At 35.9% G+C, this 20,702-nt stretch overlaps 1 protein-coding gene, 1 long non-coding RNA gene and 2 other non-coding genes across 12 annotated transcripts in view; 1 reads left to right on the top strand and 3 right to left on the bottom strand.

The window, feature by feature from the left end:
- Positions 1-4,612, bottom strand: part of Mbo (nuclear pore complex protein Nup88) — a 64,387-nt gene extending 59,775 nt beyond the window's left edge. The window contains exon 1 of the mRNA XM_083080189.1: positions 4,302-4,612. Within this exon, the coding sequence (XP_082936315.1) occupies positions 4,302-4,511 (210 nt within the window). The 5' untranslated portion in view covers positions 4,512-4,612. The remainder of the gene's footprint in view (positions 1-4,301) is intronic.
- The window catches only part of LOC145960611 (uncharacterized), a 176,381-nt gene continuing 159,880 nt past the window's right edge, over positions 4,202-20,702 (top strand). For 8 of the 9 annotated variants that reach the window (XR_014435425.1, XR_014435421.1, XR_014435427.1 and 5 more), the window contains exons 1-3: positions 4,202-5,388; positions 5,650-5,732; positions 15,993-16,258. This is a non-coding gene — a long non-coding RNA (uncharacterized LOC145960611). The remainder of the gene's footprint in view (positions 5,389-5,649; positions 5,733-15,992; positions 16,259-20,702) is intronic. The other variant, XR_014435422.1, reaches the window with a different exon arrangement.
- Trnat-agu (transfer RNA threonine (anticodon AGU)) lies at positions 5,648-5,721 on the bottom strand. The gene has a single exon. It is a non-coding gene; the product is annotated as a tRNA-Thr (tRNA).
- Trnan-guu (transfer RNA asparagine (anticodon GUU)) lies at positions 6,539-6,612 on the bottom strand. Its single transcript has one exon. It is a non-coding gene; the product is annotated as a tRNA-Asn (tRNA).

Raw genomic sequence — 20,702 nt, 5'->3', positions numbered from 1 at the left:
TATCTTTCCGATGTGACGTTTTCGAGGGCGCGCGTACATCCCTAATAATAAATGAGTCGAGACAAAGAGAGAAAGATTTCGCCAGTTCACGTAGGGTTACCGCTTTTTCCGCATCTCCGAGAGTATGACGCTTCGAGTGCTCGCGGAAAAGAGAGAGGAAGAGGAAGACAAAAATACAGAGAACGCGGAGAAAATGTATCCGCGCCGTGGAACGAAATACGAATGTCGAAAAGGGGGATGCGCGCGGCGAGGGATGCACGGCCGATGTCTACCACAAAAGCCATTGTCCGCCACTTACTGAATTCGTCGAGCCTCCCTCGCTTCTCTACTTCTCTCTCTCCTTCCTCGCGCTTTCCATATCCAGGGTACACGCGTTGAGAGAGAGAAAGAGAGATCGAGAGGGAGAGAGAAAGAGAGAACGAGCTATGCGCGCCACCCGATGTAAAACACTTCCCGTGAATTTTATTGCTCTAGGTATGCCTTCTCGTATACCTCCACGTGCACGGCACAGCAGCTAACCTGGCCCAGGAACTACGGCCATCCCCCGCATTTGCTTATACGCTCGGGCGTGAATCTGACCGCGGCAACATTCAGACGTACACGTACACATGTACACACGCGTGCAGACGGGTAGAGGATAGAGTACACCCGCGTACGTCGTAGTTATTGCTTGTGTACACACATAGAACGCGCGACTGCACGTGTATTTACCGGCGACGGCAAGTAGGCGGGTCCGCAGTTACAAATGTCACCGTAAAATTACTTTTTAATTATCGTCGAGAGGATTTCGCTTATTACGCGATATTCCGCTCCGTTCCTGAGACGGAGCGAGCCGGCAGCGGTTGGAGGCAGGAATCCGCCCCGAAATTTTCTATTTTGTTCGCGCCGCTGACCCTCGACTCGTCGCAACACACAACGGTACTTTTAATTTAGATAAGATTGCCCCCTTTATACGTCGCGAGGCATATAGAAAGCCTCACGTAGACCGTTGGCATCGCCCTGTTGTGCGCTCCCGAATCGAAGTAATTCTTACCTTGGCGCGATTGCGATCGTCTGCGTTTCACGGTTTTAATCGCGCTGGATGCATGAAAAACAAAATTGCGTAAAGAATCGCAGATGATAACACGAGTCACGAGTTTTGCGTGATTTCGAACTGCGTTAAGTTATATTTTTATTTTAATTAATTAGGCGTCGTTCAATGTTTCTATCTTTTTTTGACATTTATATATTTATAATTGTCTTTTAATAAACTCTCTAATTGGAATTAAGATATAAGACTACCAAATATGAGGCGAGAAATAAAAATAATCATATATATCGAAAATTTATTTCAAAATGTGTGAGTTCTTCCGCAAAGATTTCATTTATTATTTGTCGACAAATATTAGTCCTCGCGTACGCGGCATCTTAAACACGTTTCAGTAGTTTAAATCAACTTGGAGTAATTTATCGCGATTCACAAAATCCTCGTTTGTTTTCGGTAAGTACCTCGAAGAAGACACGGCGCGAATGAAAAGTTCGGCCAAGAAGTGGCCCTCTTTCGTCCGCCGAATATTATCTCGGCGACAGCGCGGACGATTCGTTTGCCCGGCGGTAAATCCGCGAATTAAAGAACTTATTCCATTTGGGCAGCCAAAGGGGTGTGAAAGCTTTCGCGTTCGTATTATCTCTCGGCCCGGTCGTCGGAGACGGGGAGACAGGTGGGGGAGGGAAAGGGGTGCACAAAAAGGGAAAGAGAATGTAACCGGCAGGAAGGCGAGGACGAAGAACGAGGGCCGGGAGTGACCTGGCGAAAGGCGCGGGAGGAAGAGCGAGAGAGAGATACCCCGGCAAGGGGGGGAAAGAGGGAGCGAGAAGGAGGGAGAGGGCGCGTTTAGACGTTCGTTCCGCTGGTAACAAAGATAACTCTATGCAATAAAAATGATTCAAAGTTTCCCGCAGCGGCGGATGGCGGTTCCGATGGCGGAGCGGTTGACAATGGTGCGTCTTTGTCTCCGTCCCGCGCCACGCCGCCGTCCCTCGACTCGCCGCCACTTCTGTCCCACCGCCACCCCCGTCCGTATCCTGCGACACCTATCTTCCGGTTTAAAGTCCCGGCGTGCGCGCCAGAGAGGAACCTCGCTAACTTTTATTATTTACGACCGATATTTCAGCCAGGCCCGAGCGCATACATTTGGTAGCGAGTGAGCGGGCGCAAAGTGGCCGCGCCGAGTCGACGTCGTTTAACGCGATCGACGCCTTCGAGAAATCGTCGAGATGAGATTAGAAAATCCCCAGGTCTATCGTACATACGCTGATTCGTCAACGACAGGAATCTCGAGTTGTCGAAGCTTTATACTAACGTGTTTTGTCACCTTCTTCGATTTGTTAAACATTGTTTAATAACGCGATGACAAGAAAGATGTTGAGTCAAATTGACTAAGCTTTGATCGGTTTTTAATTTAAGTCAATGATGATTAATCGCTTGTACCAAACGCAACAAATGAAATATTATGCCATCGCGTTATTAAAACGACAGCTGAGTGAAATTAATCGAATCCCACGGCTTATCGAATCAGTGAACGGGTGAACGAGCGACGATCGGTGCCGAGAGACCATCGGACCCTCCGTCCGCACTTATTTCCCTCCTCCTCCTCCTCCTCCTCTCGCCACCCTCGCGGGTACCTTTATCTACCTACGTAGCTATACGCATACGCGCGACCCTTCCCCCGATGAAGGGTCTGAATTTGCATTTTATTCGCAGTCGTGGAACCGCGGGTCCGTCCGTGCGGCCAGCGCTCCTCCGCGGCCCGGACATTTATTTTAATTAAATTACTCCGGAGCGTCGAACAACCCATTTCCTATAAATTATCCCCTCGCCGCTCTTTTGCGTTCGCGCGCGCCGAGGCATTAACGTAACCCGCTGATCCCGCGGTGCCATTGAAATGAAATAAAAGCACCGGAGACCGCAGCGTGAGGACGGAACGTACCGCTCCCGCCGCGATTCCGTCGCTTCCCTTTCATTTACCGCGCAATCATTTTCCGCGAGTGCACCGGTAACGCGAACTGGCCTCAAGTTGTCTCGAGGAAACAAATTTTCTCGTGACGCTTTCCTTTCAATTTTTTTTTACTATTTCTATTCTATTTTTATCGATTTGTAGCGATATTGTTTAATCCATCATACATATATATAAAAGAAATATAAAGAGATAATCGCGTTGTCATGAAAAACTTTGAAATGTTTCGATTAAAAGAATATATTTAATATATATTTAATTTGATAAATATATATATTTAATATATATATACATATATATATATATATATATTTAATATATATATACATATATATATATATATATATATATATATATATATATATATACACTTAATATATATTTAATATATATTATATATTTAATTTTATAAGAAATAAATTTAACATGGAATATTGACATATGTTTACATTTCTTGTCTTACTGTGTTTTGTAATAAGATTATATTCAAAATATAAAATTCTAAAGAGAAGTTTTGATATTGTGTAATATACGAATTTGATATTAAATACTTATAAATATTTTGTATTATTTGGCAATTGTATGTAATAATTGTATGTAAATACTTATAAATATTTTGTATTATTTGGCAATTTGTATGTTATTATAAAACATAAATAACTTTAAATAATATAACAAAAATTCGTACATATTTTATTATTCCATGACTTTATCAAACAAGTATTTTCATTCAAATTGATCGAGATGAAAAGTAAAAAAATAATATCGCACTTATATTTAAATTAGCAAATACTTTCTTTAATTATTAATAACAAATTTCACTTTAATTATCGTTATCATCTCGTGTTATGTTTTATACAACTGCCAAATTTATGGGCATTTTTCAGCAAGTGACACAGAGGACACAGCGTATCACTTGCCAAATGTAAACAAGGATGAAATGATTCACTGTTTCCTCTGTGTCGCTTGTTGAAAAACGTCCTATGTAAGAAAAATATGCCATATAATAATATCAATACATATCAAAGTAATAAGTCGTCATTCATACTTGGAGTATCTTTATAAAATTATCAAATATCGATGAAAGAAAATAAATCTTGTTTGTAAAGGTAGCTTTATCGTTCAACGTAACATGCGGAAGAGCAGCGCACGCGTTAGCAACCGATGCGTCGTTAAGGTTAGGCTAGGTTAGATTGCGCGACACACAATGCGCTCCGTATTTACGTAGAGGCAATGTTTCCTCGAGACGTATTTACTCGTGAACGAAAAAACATCCTTCGTCAAACGACAATCAGGAGTACTCACCTGATAAGGGACGTCATCGCCGAGCTTGCCACGAGTCGCCGCGACGTTGAACGTGAGCACGCAACACTTGTCGGCATTCCACGCGTACAGCACGTTGTCGCGCACTTCAAGGATATTGCGCGTCTCTTTAGCACCGCACGACAGGCTCGCTCTGATGTCCTTGAACAGTCGTTTCTCGTTCAGCCGCAACAAGTCCGTGCACGATGACATTTTATCGAACTGCGAAACACACGGTGCAAGGTTATGACGCGCGACCCGGTACAACAACAAACTCCGTCTGCCGCGCAACAGTTGTCACTCCTGCGGCCAACATGGCGGCCGCTAGGTAGTTCGCGAAACGACCGGTGGCAGCCCTGCTCGCGCCATTTTGTCGCGAGTTGTGTACGAGTGTGTGATTTCGCGCGCGATTAATTTCGATCTTTCTAACATCAGAGATTATAACAAGTATCGTGCACTATAATCATAATCGTTTCACGAAACTACCGTTAATCGCGCTGTTTGATCCGATCTCGAGAGTAATTTATTACTTTATATTGGAGTGATGGAGCAAATGAAATTTCTGGCGAGCGAACTTTTCCGAGCGCGTCGAGACTGGTAAACATTTACTTTGCAAAACAACCGTTGGGCGGCGCTGGTGTTCGTGACAGCCATCTTCCCGCGATTTTATATTCAAGTGACGCTGCAAGTGTGATTTCGCAGACGATTAATCCGTATTTTTTACGAATATCGAAGCTCGTGTGCACGATCGCGAATTGTTATTATTATTAATCGTTTCGCGAAACGCTCGTTGATTGCGTAATGTTGCAGTGTTCGGTCAGTGATCGGTTTTCCGCGTGTTTTTTACGTTCGAAGTGTGATTTCGCGAGTGATTTTTTGCGTCGCGAGTAAACATGTCGCGAAGCCATCTTAATTTCGCGAGATAATTGGTCATTATTATACAATATCGTGTTCGATTCGGTCAATTTTTTGCGTGATTTTTAACTCGAGTGATAGTAAATGTTTTCGCGCGAGTGATGAGTTCCTGTATTCATCGTGAAATATCGAAATGATGCAGTATTTATTCAACTTCGAGATCGACATAGCATAGGTAAGCATACACATCATTACGATTGCAATCATACGCAATTGATATTTTTAAATTATCACTTTTAACACTTCATGATTGCTCAATAGTATTATATATCGTTAATAATTTGTCAAATTTAAAATGTACACGTCACGTATGGCGTAATGTAGAGTCGGTATATGTAACTTTTGTCAAAAACATTAGATTTAACATATGATAAAATGAATAAAATTCATTTTTTACAGTAAAAAAAATTGTAAAGCAAATATTACTTGCTTCCAGGCCCCGGAGGGATTCGAACCCTCGATCTCCTGTTTACTAGACAGGCGCTTTAACCAACTAAGCCACGGCGCCGTTGAAGGAACGTGAGTACCTGTAATTTATCAGTGTGTGTGCATCTTCCTAAAATTTTATCGTGTTGCATTTTTGAAAGCAGATCGTAATTTTTAATTACAATTGTTTTTATTACATACACATATATCTCAGATATTTTTTTCATACAATATTAATCATATTAATATTAATATTATATATGCAGTATAATGTTATAGATGGAGTAGAGATGATATAAAAATATTTTGATACATAATTGAATTTCAAAGTATATTCAAAATGATTTTTTTATTTTTGTTCATAACGAAATACTTCCTCTTTCTCTTAAATTCTACATTATTCTATAAATATAGATTCTCTTTATTTTATAAAAATTTAGATTTTTATTAAAGTTTACTTCATTTTTTCGACTAAATTGGATGTAATTCTTATAGGATCATAATTTTTAATTACAATTGTTTTTATTACATACATATATATCTCAGATATTTTTTTCAATACAAGATTATCATATTAATATTATATATGGAGTATAATATTATAGATAGAGTAGAGATGACATAAAAATATGTTGATACATAATTTGAATTTCAAAGTATATTCAAAATGATTTTTTTATTTTTGTTCATAACGAAATACTTCCTCTTTCTCTTAAATTCTGCATTATTCTATAAATATAGATTCTCTTTAGTATTTTATAAAAATTTACATTTTTATTAAAGTTTACTTCACTTTTTCGACTAAATTGGGTATAATTCTTATAGGATGTACTTTTAATCATTTTTCTTTGTACATAGCAAAATATTAATTATATTTAGACTTTATTTGCAAAAAGAAACGCCCCCGGGTGGGCTCGAACCACCAACCTTTCGGTTAACAGCCGAACGCGCTAGCCGATTGCGCCACGGAGGCTGTTTGGTGGTCACTCTTTAGTAGATCATAACAGCCTCCATCCTCTCTTTCTCTCTCTTTCTCACTCTACATACATAGCCTTATTTTTTACATATTTTATCTCTTGTCACATGTATACGGGAGAAATGATAATAGTATGTATCAAATAATATGGCATAAAATAATGATATTTGCTAAATCAGAGTTATACGATTGAAATAATTTTAACTTATTGTAAAAATATGAAAATACCATATAAAATATTTGTGATAGTGAGTCGAGTAACAGTTACAAAAGGAAATTATTTAATAGAAATGTGATTATTAAGAGAGAAACACTTAAAATTGTCTCGACTGTTTCCATTTATTACGTCTCTTTGTGCGCAAAAAAAAATGAGAGTATGTCAGTGAGACCTGCAAATTACTAGGTACATGCAAAGCGATTTGCAATTCATTTTCCGATAAGAGTCGACGATGGATTATGCTTTAGACGCCGCTGTGTTCCCAGGCTATACTACTACTACTACTAATAAATGTTCGTACCTATAGATTCGTAGCATACTGCGATACAAATCGAACAGATGTGTCGACGCAAGAAAACTGCCGCGATGAAATATCGCCACGCATTGTAATAAATTTGTTAGTCAAAGTTGCGTCGCGTGTCGCGCCGATAATATGCGCGTATACACAAATAGTCCGGCAGTTGCATCGAAACCATATACGGTTAATTAAATGGGGTCGGCTCATTAGTAACTGTCTATATGCAAGGCGATGGGCGAGACGCGATTGGAGGGTGGTCCCAAGGTGATTTATCCGTCACGATGGATCGCAGATGTTCGACTGGTACGCGACGCGGGTCATCACAATACCGTAATTAGGATGATAGCGCATCTATATGTATGCAGAGTGAAAATGCACGATTGCATAATATGTAGATTATAGAAAGTAGTTGTGGTACAATATTGTTTTCCGAAATGGACGAAGGATATATTATATTTCAAGATATTAGAAGCGAAATTAAAAACAAATTGATTGTTTTTAGTAAATAATTATTTAATTACATCAAATTTATTTTTTATTTATATATCTATTATTTTCTGTGCCGCGAGGAATGAGAAATATAAAGTAGTTCTTATTTCGTATTAATCTAATAACTAATTCATATATAGTGGAAATGATTAATGTATTAATTTCTTTTTGAAGTAGTAGATGGGTGTGTGTACCATTACACATCGTAAGATTTGCTCTTAAAGATCTCTACCTAAGGAAATCTTCTGCAATGGTGACACTAACGGTCTGTTTAAATTGTGCGTTTAATTACAAGTAAGAGACAGTCGCCGCGAAATTTATCGGTCACTGTTATCGTCCCCTTCGTTCCTAATCTACAGAGCAGATATCTACACTAAACACAAGATAACATATCCTTCGTCTGCAATAAGACGCTTCTCATTGCTTTTTAGTGCCCCTTCCCGGAGAAGCAATTAGATTTATCAAGCATATATACATGTAATTTACTGATGTTATAACAATATGGGGTCAATTTAATAATAAATATATAATAACTCATAATACATCGAGCATGAAGAACTATGATTTAAAAATCGTTACATATCTTTTCAAATTATTAACTAGAAGTAGATATATATGCACGTGTACATATTTCAATAATTAATAGTAAATAATTTTCATATGAAAATATCTAGAAAAATTAACAATAAATTAATATCTTAGCTGGTATAATGCAATAATATTATATAAATAATGTTATTTAAAAAAAACTTGTTATTCTTTTTTATATTTATATAAGAAAGAATATTTATTTTTCATATAATTGCATATTTTTGGAATTTATTTTAATTATTGAAGAATTCTTGTTGTGTGTATAAGTTTAGATACTACTTGTATATATATTGTTACCGTTAGAGAATACATGGATCTCGCTTCTTATTGGATAGGAATTTATGACCATAAATTTAACCGGTTGAGACGGTCGAGAGGTTGAGCTTCCTCTTGGAAGTTTACAATTCCTCATTCTCTCTATCCTGTAACCAACATCCGCTCCTTCTCTCGTACTCGCGTTTTCCTCCCCTTCTCGGTACGGAAAGCACGGTACTTTACAGGCCATGGTGGATGTCTATGATGAAGGTGTGCACATTCTAGGATACACGAGGCTTGTAACGTAACGATGTAACGGGTGAACATTGCACTGAAATCATGATGAATTCATTCAGAGTGCGAATTAACATCCGGTGGAGAGTAAGTTTCGCTAAATGCCCCGGAAGAGAGAATGCACGCGAAACCGGCAATCATCAATATTACATCACGGTAAACCAAAGTTGAGATTTAGCAAATTTTGTTTGCTCAAGAAATCATTAGAATTTATTAACCGCTTCGGCCCTCCCGTGTGGTCTAGTTTGTTATAAATATATAATAATTCTATATTCATTTCATGAGTACACATCTCTTTATTCTATATTATGATTATGTTTATTAATTAATATATTCTCGTGTTGTATTCTCGCCATTTGTTTGATATAATTTAATTATTCAATGCTTAGAAGAGTAGGAAAGAGAGAAAGAGAGAGAATAATGATTTAAAAAAATTTTAGAGTGCATCAAATACTGATGTTGTTAGGTAACGAGGATTTTTACTAGAAAATTACTACAGTAATAAAGATATTTTGTGTAGAGATATTGTAAAATATATGCACACATTAAGAAAAATATTTTACATTTGAAAAATCGTATAATAATGAAGAAAGATTGTCAAAAGTATCGCAATAATCAATGTCATGCTATATAACGACGTTATCGTTTCGGTGTCATACGTATGAAAATGACGTTTCTCCTTCGCGCTGTTTTTGGCTCGTTTTTCTCATTCAATCAACTAATAGCCTGTAGGATGAAGAGCACGATAGAACAGATCACGAACACCCGGTAGACAATACGTCTTGGCACTCGTAGGTCATTGTGGCGTTGAAAGGGAGTAACTTATAGGGGCATTGGGAATTACCAGTTTATTATTAGGGAGATAGCATAGAGGGCCAAGATCAGGGGTTGCTGTTAATTCTCCTAACACTTGGCTCCCTGGAGAGAACACGCTGCCTTAAGACTTCCTCCTTCTCGACTCACCCCATTGCGCGGCCGACATCTTGAATCGCTGCCGTGTTAATTAGTACGACTTTAAACGCGCCCGCATGCGGTAGCAATCGGGATTCTCTGAAATGATTTCGCCACTCTCTGGAAAATGTAAAGTTTCATACGTAGTCTTGGGGTCAAAAATTCTAAGTGAAGAATTCAATTTCAGACATGATCGCACACAGTATATTTTATAGTACGATTTATGCTTGTATTTATATAACAAATAAAATTTGCTTCAAATTTTAATTTAAATTAATTCTCAAGTAAAGCACATTTAAAATTTTATGAAAATAATTACATTTTGATTAAAATGTTGAAATAATAATTTGTATTTCTTTGCTTTTGTTAATATATTCGAGTCTATTAAAAGTATTGCGAAAAATGCAATGTATAAATAGTACAAATATATATACAGATATATAAAATCATATATGTATAACTAACTTAATTATTTAGTGTTTCGGATACTCTTTCGTTTTCCTGTACAAGAGAGGAGAAGATAAAATATCTTTCGCCACCCTCTTTAATCCAGATACGAAGGTGAAACATTTTCGGAGGCTCGGAAAGACGAGTCGACGGGGCTTTGACGTATGGAAGATGTCAGTTGTGGGCTGGCACGGTGGTGTCGTCGATTCGTCTTCCCTTTAGCCGCCACCTTTCGCGAATCCTTTCTGTTCCGCTATCCTTTACGTTATATAAATGGTGCTCGCGTCTGGTAGCCACTGGCAAAATTTCGTCGGCCTCGCCACAGATTGCTTTATTTTCGGGGCTGTTCGATTTATCAATTGGTTTCTTCAGGTTTCTCACGGCGAGACTGGATCTCCTAAATTTAATTGACACATGCTAGTGACTAGCCGAATAAAGATAAAATGTTAGCGTACTGTTATATTTTCTTCAAGAACTGCTGCTAATGTTAATATCGCTCTTTGCACTCTGCTATTGATTCTTTTCTTATGTCAAAATTTAGAAAAAATATAGAAGATAAATTTACAAATAATATAGTTTAGAGAATGTTTATATTAATTAAGTACATTAATTAATTCATCTTTATTAATAGCACTCTCTGATATATCCATGTTAATTTGATCTATTTTCTTAATTTTAAAGGAGAAACGATATCAACAATATAATAAACGGCATTTACCGTTGCATTTCTTAATAACGTGACTATAAGATCAAAACTATAGCAGCATGTATAGATATTTATAGATTTTTACGTGTGAAAAAATTCTTGAGAAGTAGACCTTAGCTCTTCTTTTCAAAGAGAACGAGGCTGTAGCGAGGTCGACTGGGCTAACTATGCCAATAAATCAACAGCCTTAATGAAAATGTGGCGCTATCCGTTGCAAGAGCGCTGAACGAACGGTCTTCTCTCTCTCTTTCTCTCTGTTCACCGTTTAAATGAAATGAAAAGAACGTGCAGCACTGGAAAATACCCTCCTAAAAATATCAAGATAAGAGCGAGTCGGCGATGAGAAGCCCTGTCCAAAATGAGAGATGGGAGCAGCTCATTTCGTAGGAGAGAAAAACGCGCACGAAAACGCGATATTTCTATAGACATATCGGACATATCCTTTACACATTCGTTAATAATTTATGTTATAATGTCATTAAAATTTTTGGTCTAATAATAAGGATATTATAAATGACTTCAAATATTTATATATCTGTCATAGCATATATAGCATATATAGCATATATATCATAGCATTAATATTTATATAATTAAAACAATTTTTTAAATTATGAATTTAAAATTAAATTTTTTAATCTAAATATTATTGACGCGATATGTAGTAAATCTATCTCAGTTTTAAGAAAATAATAGAATAATTAAAATATTTCTTTATTTTCTGAAATTATTTAAATCATTTAAGAGAAAATAGAGAAAGAAAAAGAGAGAGAATAAAGATTATTATTATTATAACAATTACGAAATTGCTCATATTTTAAAATAATATGGGTATTCGTACATTAAATTAATCGAAAGCATTCGTACATGACATGATTTCCATAGAAGAACGAAAGGGAAGGAAAATAGATATTATATAAGAAATGAAAAGCATTCTTTTTCCGTTATAAAGATATAAAATATGACATAGCATATGCCGCTCTATGCGCGGTGGTTACATACGTGTCCAACATGTATAATGTCACGTACGTGTGCTTGTTATAATTACGACAGCCGCGAGCGTACCTAAAACAAGTTTGTAATCGTGAAGAATGAGCGAAGACGACCCTCGCGGCTGTGCGGCAAATAGGTGAGCCCGATAATATATGTACAATATTTTTAATTGTTGACGTTAAAATGTGCTCCCTTGGTTTTTTCTCGTTAACGTGACGTTGGAGGGTCCGAAAACTGGCTCGCGTCACGTTTTCGGCCGAGCCCTCCGAGTTATTTATTTCACGCTTAAAGAATCACCCACATTGTCCATACATACTGCCGTTGAGCACCGTCACATGTAGACGACTTTGGACAGACTGTCTTCTGCATGCATGGAAAAAATCTGACACGAAAGATTCGAAAATATCATGGTAATTAAACAATGACATGAGTTTCAAAAAATGAATAATATTTGTATTATTGACTATATATATGTTATATAGTCATAGTTATATATTAGTATTATTGATTATATATATGTTATATAGCCTTTTATACGAGAATAATATGAAGCATTATGCAAATTAACTTTCTTTTTTAATATTGTTACAATTTAATATTATTATTTATATTTGTTTTAATATCGTTTAACATACATATACTATGTATATTTTTATTTGCATTAACTATAGTTGTAAGTAAATAGCATTCAATCGTTTTGGAAAAAAGATTGTCTTTCGCGAGGAAATAATATTCCATCGTGGTTCGATTGACGCGAGGACGTTCAAGTTTGCTATTCAAAAATTATGTACCCTTCGAACATCGTTCTGTACGATTACGTGAGATACGATCGAAAGAAACAAAATCGGAGGAGGCCATTGTCGAGACGTATTCATATTTGGCTCCTACATTTTGCATGTGATTCGTACACAATGCGGTCCATCGGAAGCTGTCGTCTACTACTTCCGCTATCTGACTGCGGCACGTCTGCCTGTTTCCCCCTTCATTCTCTGTCCCGACAAAATTCCGACGTATTCGCATATATTTATTTGGTCCTATGGAAAAATATGAGAGCGTTTTTCAGCGAGTTCTCCTTTGCGTTTTACATTCCCTCCATATCGGAAAAGTGACTTGGAGAATAAGATTGGCAGGGAGTAAATATTAATTTATCATACATGTTTTTTATTTTTCATTTTTCAAAAATTTGTATGATAATACTTATGTATGAAAACTTAGGATAAACATTATATATTTCTTTATACACATTAATAGTAGAATTAAAAATTATTAGTGATTATAGCGGTTATTAATTTAATTATAATATTGCATTATATATGAACCGAATAATATTAATTTTAACAAAATATTCTGATCATAACAAATCCAATATATTTAAAAGTATTACACGAGAAAATAATGAACAGATTGAAAATAAAATTCTGACGTTTGCGTGAAATACGTCGATCATGCGATCTAAACGACGTATCTACATCTTTATTAGGAAGACACGTGTGGTTCAAAAATGTTTTACCCTAATTACGAAACAATCTTGATTAAATATATTCAAGTAGATTTTCACTTGCCTTTCTTCCTTTCCACCGTGCTCTTCTTTAACGCCGCTATCTCGAACGCACACATGCGCGCACAGTTGTCACGTAATGGAATATATTTGTTACCGCGATATGATAACGGACCGTCGTAAGTCAGGGAATCATATTAGCTCGGAGAGATTCTAGTCGCGAAGCATAGCGTGATTTTTCAATTTATTAAAGCCGACGCATGACTTGTAGGACTACCGCGACGAGCAATGTATGCAGATAAGGACGAAATTTATGGTCCACCTATTGGAAATGCGATGAGTGTCCTCGCTAATGAATCGAATTCAGACCTGAAGAAGTCGTATTGCGCGCGCATAAATCAAGAAGGAAGCACAGCAATAATCGGCTAATGTAGCCGGAAGTGCGTACGTTTCGCACTTTATCTCGGTTCGATCTCATTAAACGCGAGTGCTCCCGCAACTTTGATGCGATCGAATCGCTCTGTATCAATTGTCGTCGACACCTAGGCGAATTTGAACCTAATTACTTTATTGCGAACGTATCAGGGAACAACCCGAATTAGGGTGCGCGTGAACTATCCGGACTCGTAACGTGATCGCGATAATTATCCCTCTTACAATTAGATTGGCGTGAGCAGTTTTTTGCAGACTGATGTTAGATGCATTCGTGTAAAGCTGCGAATTAATAAAATTTGTAATATTTGATATTTAAAGACAGTTAAGAATGTTGTAAAAGATTGAAGAATTAATGGAATTATTTAATATTGTCTGAATTTACTGTTGCTTAATTAATATTGAGATATTACTATATGTCAGTAATTTTATCCATTTTATTTTTCTATGCTATGTGTATGTTGATTATTGAATTTTTACATGTATGCACAATTATTGTATATTATACACGGTAATTCCGCTGATTCACAGAATGCAACAACGCCTTTCATTGCCGTGTATTTGTGGGCGTATGAGAATGACAAACGATCATGAAAGGGTCGATCGGGTATTGGCATGCCATGTACGCGCAGGATTATATAAATGAATCGCGTCCCCGGGGTCGTATCTTACGGGAATACGAAACATTAATGGACAGATGCGTTTTTGCCGACGGGAATGAATGGCCCGTGGCCGCGTGTCGATTTATTCTCGGCGAACGATTCTGTCACGTCGAAGGTACGTCGCGAAACCATTACGATGAAAACATTTTGATTATTTTTTCTGTGAAAAATGTCTCCGTAATCGCGCGTCCATTGTCCAGACATTGCTCCATTCCAAGAGAAATTAATGTGATTAATATGAAACAAAAATAATTCATCAAGTCATGAACATTTTGTATGGAAACAAATGGTATATATATAAAACTACAATATGATTGATGAATATGATTTTAGACTTTTCAAGAATCTTGAATTGGAAAAATTTTTTTGAGTTATTTTCTCGAGACATTGATAGAAAAGTAAGCATATTTCGCTGTCTGTCAAATATATGAAGCTAAGCATTTAAAAAAATTTTTTGCATCTGACGTGCTGAAAAAGGAAAAAAATGCAGCACTTTTCGCCAGGGGGAGCATTCTTTGTAGCTCAAAGGTTTCGCTCAAATAGTTTGCAACAATGCGTCGCGCACACTTCAAATTGCCAGCATACTCGAGAAAAAGAATATCTACGTCACGTAGACGAGAGGAACGTGTAGTAGTCTTATGATTCAGCAAGGTAAAGTAACGCGCGTAACGAGGGTTAGTCGGGTATTTGCATAATGATTGCAATTATTATTGCCTTACCGCGCGTAATCTATAATTCAGTTCAAACAATAACCGTCAATGCATCGGGGACACGAGAAAGGCCCGTTAACATTCCCAGAGCGAGGTTGGTTGCTGGTGCAACACGGTGGCCCTTCACTCATTAGCGAGTGTCGACGAGAAGACCAACACATTGCCAGATATCGGCACCGTTGTGTACTTGCGGTTATAGTAGATTAGCCGCCCTTAATGTCGTTCTTGTCGCGATCCGCCCGACAGTCGTGATTTAAACCGAGAAAGTCACGGCAAAGCGACGAACATGTCATTTTATTTTTATGACCGTGTAATCATTCTGTCTTCCTAATCTTAATCGAGCGAAATTAAACTTTTAAAGTCATTTGCCATTTTCTATTATTATTGACTTTATGAAAATACTATTATATACGTAATATATTGACATTATGAAAATGTCATAGAAAATTTTTATTCTGTTTTTCTTTGTCTTGAAATAGTTCTTTAATAGCGATAATTGCAAATGAAATATTAATGTGATTCATAATATTATAATTTACTATATATTTATTATAAAAATCTATATCTATAGATCTATATTATCTAGGTTTATATATTTATATAGATCTATATATTATTATTTATTATATTATGACATTATTATTAATTAGCATAAAAATATAAGAATATATAAATTTTAACGAAAATTGCAGGCGTATTTAAAACCAAATTATAAAAAGACTTTTTAATATTATTATTGTCCGGTATTAGAATAGTTTTGTGCGCATTACAAATAATAGTTTACAAACAATAGTTTTGTGCGCAATTCAGCAGTATTCTTTAATATTTTTGCAGGAGATTACTCCAGTGCATTCGTAAGATGCAAGCATCATCCCCGAGTCGGTAGGGTAGATACCCCCGGAGCTAAGGGGTCGCTACTCAACCGTTTTCTTATCGACTGGAAGCTTCATGCAAAACGGCTCGCTAACTCCCCGATAGAAAGGGGTAGCTGCGAATTGCCGCCGTCGATTTGAACGGCTGCCTAAGGTCCACCCCTTCGGGCGAACATTTGGCCGCGTGATTTCAACCGATTCCGGATAAATGGCCGACTCTCTAATTGGGTAAGTTATGATTGCATTGAATATATACTGAGTTGCTTCGAGGAATCAGTTCTTGCATCTTGTATCCTCGTTTATGCATGATTGCTTGTCAATGCATTGCATGATATCGAAATGATGCTATCGCGCTTTGTTTCGCATTCCTTTAATGTGAAAAGAGGAATAATAAAAGGGAGAGTAATCTATATTAATCTATATTAAATATCGCTAGCCTAGTTTGAAGCTTGATGCGATTACTTTATTCCTGATTTATTTAATATTCGTTAAATATCTCTCACGAATAACTGTATGATTGAAGGAATTTTAAATTTTTAAGATATACGTTTTTTAATATGTTTTTCCCCTATTTTAGTTTTTTACATTGAAAATGCGATACATTAATATATCGATTATATATAAATTTTATTATATAAATTTTATTTTAAAACTAGAGCTTTTGTTAGTGTGAGATGAGTATAAGTTTTTTGATTTTATTAAATTTTTTCTATGATATATAAAAATAGTTATTTTCTTCTATATCTAAACTAATTACATTTTTTTAAATATATATATTATTGTTTATACATGTAATTACAATGGGAATCGATAGAAACGAATTCTTTTCACAAATTTTTGGTGATATAAACCGGTATTTCGATACGTACGTGTATATATGTTCCTTTTGTTATGGAATCCCAGTGTGAATTATGACTACCCAATAGAAGGAACTCCCGTGAACGGTATATTGGATTCGCGATACGCATTTCGCGTGTTTCGTGATACTCAAATTTCAGCCGATAAATCACGGTCGCCTAGATCAGTGCAATCTCGAGAGGGTCGAAAGCAACTTATGATTTCTCGGGTTAAACGCCAATGCGGAATCATCGTTCCTCTTTAAATTCTCGGCTACATAGCTTGTCTAAATTCTAAGTTTAAGTGTTTAGATTCAGTGTTATTTATGTTGAATTAAATAAAAATTACTTTTAAATGAAAATCATATATACGATTATTAAAAAAAAAACTCATTTTATCATATATTTTTTATAAGAACTAATTTTATTATAAGATAAATTGTTATTAATAGCAAAAATAATAAAATAATAAATATCGTAATTATAAATAAACAACTTTAACGTATGTGCATATATATATAAAATTTTTCAATTTACTTTTTAAGATTTTATTATCTCCGACTTATATTTAAGATACGATAAGATATATATTGGTGCTTTTTTGAAGTGAAGTTCTTAATGTATTCTATCGTATTATAAAATATTGATACACGCATTACATTTACTGTAGATATTTTAGATGATGCTTTTCACTGAGACAGAAAGAAATCGAGTTTTATATTTTATCAGATGATTCGAGTTTTCCCTAATGTAGCTTTCGCCGTCAACATGTTTTATTCCGTGACTTTTATATTTTTACATGTCAATTGAGACAGACAGACAATGTCAAGACATATTGAAATGATTCAAATTCAATTAAAGTGCACTTTAACAATTATTATATTATATTAAAGGATATAAAATAAAGGAAAGTTTTATTTAAATCATAAATTATTAACGGATTTTTTTGTACCATTTTCGTAACGAGGGTGCACCGATGTCGGCCATCATTATGCCTACTGTATTGGTCGAGCGCCCCTCAATAACCTCGATACAAAATTCTTTTCACGTTGCTCTCAATGGTTAGATATAGGAAATATATGAAAGGCTCGACGTCTGATTCAACCGGCTCAATGTTGGTCGAGGCTTTCTCTCCAAAACACACGAGCGCCGTTTGTGAGGCGCCTATAAGCTCGGACCTCCCCTCCCCACGTAATGAAACATAAATTATTCAATCGAAATCAGCTGCAAACCGCCGAGCGCGTCGGCGTCTGCCACGACGCCGGGTCCTTTCTGGTCAAAAGCGGCCTTTTAAACCGAAACCCTCGATCCTTTTCGCGAGAAAGGCGGTGAAAGCGAAACAGCCGATCTTTGCTGTTTTTTTATGTCCATGTTTCGAATGATTTCACTTTTTTCTCGACGCTGAATATCGTCTAGCATATACGCGCCTTTGGTTTTTACTCGAGCAGGTAATTGGAAAATTTCGACTGTTCGTATTTCCCATGTCGAATTCTCGTTATTGAAACGTGCACAGAATTTCGAACCTAAACGAACGGTTTATTTGAAACGTTTAAATTTTTTAAGAGCTTTAAATGGTAAGTTGAACACGTTATGCAAACAACGTAGAGAGAATACGCGATTATAATAAATTATTTTATATAATTCTATCGATTGAAGAGTAACAATTCCAGGAAAAAAATGCAACAATGAAAAATAAAAATAATATTAATGATTTTTTCAAGGATTTTTAATGGAATTTTAATGCATTTGAGATAAACGATTTATATCTTTAAATAAATATCTTTTTATTTTTTGGGAAAAAGATTTTAATAATTTCTTTCCATTCTTTCTATGTAAAATATCTTTTTTTTTTCGTTCGCATAAGACATCGGAAACAGCAATACACACCCCGCGTATCCCCGAGGACCTCTCCCAATTCCACTTCCGGAACGGGCACGTGCTTTAAAATTGAATGCACGACTCAATTCCGGGCGTGTCGACACGCGTCTCAACGTCAACCGGGAATAGACGTTTAGGTGAGGCCGTCAAATAAAATACACTCGTCCCATGTGAAGGGAGTGACATGAAACCGTCGCGATTCTTCCGCGGAGGCTTCATGTTGTGCGTACGTGCATGTCCTGCAGACGCACACGCATCTCGTATCAGGAATCGAGGCTAATATAGTCACGCAATTAGTAAAATATGACAACGAATATTTTCTGGGAAGTATCCGTAATGAAAATGTACGTCTCACGCTAATCCCGGTGTATGTAGAAAATAATGATTATTTCATGATTTCAAACGAATAAATATTTTTACGCTTTAATATCTTACGTAGTATAATAAATAAGAAAATATTCGTCCTTGAATGTTTGCATAATTATTAAATATATACAATATTGATATCAAAAGTTCATGTATAAAAATAATTGAGAATGCTTGGAGGATCTCTTGGAATAATCTAAGATTATGATTTGCCACGTTGACTCAAGTTGCAAACTCCCACGTGCTTCTGGCAGTCTAATTAAGCGCCTATATACGACGAAAGATGAATTAGAATAACGTTTATCAATGTTTAGATAACTTGGTAAAGTGCATTGTGTAGTTGTTTGATAAAGAAAACATCTGGGGACGCGTGACACTTTTCGTCGCACAGAATTAATTCCGTTTATTTCAACGTAAATCGGGGACAATATTTTCATATCAATTTATGTGAGATGCAATTAATTTTATTATACAAAGTTTCACGCGTTTCATTTACCATTACCATGTATAATATTACTGTTCTCATTGAAAACTACACTCGGTTATTGTGTATTAACAAGAGAGTATGCAAAAATTGTTTATTGCTATGTGTGTCACATGCTCGAGTTATATAAAAATTCTTTCCGATTATTCATGATATTTTACCCAACGTGACAATAAAAACTTAGAAATTTCTATATAAATTCATTATACAATTTTTTATTTTTTCTAATATTTTATTTCTTGTCAGTTGCATTTTTTCTACATATAACAGTTATCGCACACAATAATTATTATTTCGCTGATAAATCGCTGCGACAAATAACTAAAATTTATCTATATGCATATATAAATTGATCTTCTGAACAATATAATTATATTTTACTTATATCCGTTTTGTAATCAGGCTGAAGCGAACATGATGATCGTAGTAAGGCTCGACGCGGCTCATCACTGATGAACGAGCGAACAATGTTACCCTAGTCGGCCGGGAAAGCACGTATAGATTTTTATGCAAATTCTATTGATATCCAATTGTGGCCGATGATAGCGCATGAAACATGCATGTTCTGCGATGCCGGTTAGTTAAAAAATAGCCCTGGTCTCTGTTCTATTGTATTTTCCACGATTGGTCATTGTTGTTCGAAAAAAGGACGCGATTCGTCGACCTAGCTCTAATGAGGGCGAGGTATGGCAAATCGCGATTAACGTTGTTCTCAAATCCCGAAAGAGACAAAGCAATACAACGTTATGTACGTTAACTCTGTGCTCTTTTATTAAATATGTGTTTTAAAAATTACATATGCTGTATTTATCGAGTAATACGACTCTGGAATAAATAGAAGTTGAATTGTAGTTTGAAAGGAAATTCTAACAGATGATTATTGCGGAGGATTAACTTGATATTCCATCACGAGAAATCAAATTCGGATGTATAATATAGTATTAAGTTGTTATTTTAATTCCAAATTTACTGCTCGCGAAATAAGTTTAAAAAATAATCGAAGTTTTAACAGTTTCTTTGTGTGTGTGAGGTTTTGATAATAAAATAAATAAATCTTGAATTAATTTGCTCTCGAGATTAATATTGATTTTATTGCTTATTTTAAACT

Source organism: Camponotus vicinus, unplaced genomic scaffold (assembly GCF_025532165.1).
Source record: "Camponotus vicinus isolate PSW18456_S1 unplaced genomic scaffold, iyCamVici1.0 SCAF_10, whole genome shotgun sequence".
NCBI lineage: Eukaryota > Metazoa > Arthropoda > Insecta > Hymenoptera > Formicidae > Camponotus > Camponotus vicinus.
Note: the sequence above shows the minus strand (reverse complement) of the source record. Positions and strands in the feature narration are given on the sequence as shown.